The sequence below is a fragment of the Condylura cristata genome, unplaced genomic scaffold (assembly GCF_000260355.1).
Source record: "Condylura cristata isolate star-nosed mole 26May11 unplaced genomic scaffold, ConCri1.0 scaffold00007, whole genome shotgun sequence".
Lineage (NCBI taxonomy): Eukaryota > Metazoa > Chordata > Mammalia > Eulipotyphla > Talpidae > Condylura > Condylura cristata.
In genome coordinates, this window is record NW_004567108.1 from 150,425 (window position 1) to 151,211 (window position 787).

General features: G+C 71.4%; 1 protein-coding gene across 1 annotated transcript in view; it reads right to left on the reverse strand.

Annotated features, from left to right (window-relative positions):
* Positions 1-77, reverse strand: part of SLC6A3 (solute carrier family 6 (neurotransmitter transporter), member 3) — a 17,573-nt gene extending 17,496 nt beyond the window's left edge. Inside the window, exon 1 of the mRNA XM_012721731.1 lies at positions 4-77. Within this exon, the coding sequence (XP_012577185.1) occupies positions 4-77 (74 nt within the window). The remainder of the gene's footprint in view (positions 1-3) is intronic.
* Between the last annotated feature and the right edge of the window lie 710 nt (positions 78-787).

The following is a 787-nucleotide window of genomic DNA, read 5'->3' on the forward strand; positions in this document are numbered from 1 at the left end:
GGCGTCTTTGGGGGGCTGATGAGCGTGGAGTTCGTGAGCTGCACCCCATTCTGCTCCTTGACCAGGACGAGCTCCATGGCCTTGGGGGCCACGGCGTTGGGCTCCGTGGTGGGGCCCCCGCCGGGGGACGCCAGGGCCAGGGTGCACTCGCGGTGACTCATGGCGCTGGCCGGTCCGCTCCCCTGTCTCCAGCGGGGAGAAAAGCAAACAGCCAGACAGGCACTGAGCGAGGGCGGGCGATGGTGCCCCCACCATGCCTACCAGTGCGCCCGCTGCCTCCCACCTCCCGGGGCGCCCGGGGCCCTCAGGACGCTGGGTGGGCGGGGTCCAGTCACTGCCCCATCTGACAGTGAGGGGCTCCGCGCCCACCCACACAGCCCCCCAGCCTCAGAGGCCACGCCCGCGAGGAGGCAGCTCAGACGCCCTGTGGGAGGGGCCCCGCCCGCCTGGGCAGTGGGGTCAGAGCCTGCTGGGCACAGCAAGTGTGGAGCTCATGGCCAAGACGTGACACCTGCACCCCAGCCCTGTTCCCACTGAGAGGGGCGGGGGCAGGGCAGCAGAGGCAGGTGAGCTGCCCCACCCCAGTGAGAGCCCGGGTGTGGCCCAGCCCTGGTGACCACCGCACTGGTGGGTCAGTGCCCGCCCCGCGCAGGTCAGTCCAGTGGGGGCTGCAGCACTCGAGGCTGCAAAGCCCAGGCTGGCTGGCCCTGAGCCTTATCCTGGCCTCACCCCCAACTGCTGCCCGCTGGTCGTACCACCATCCTGCTGCCCCCTGGCCGCTCCCCCA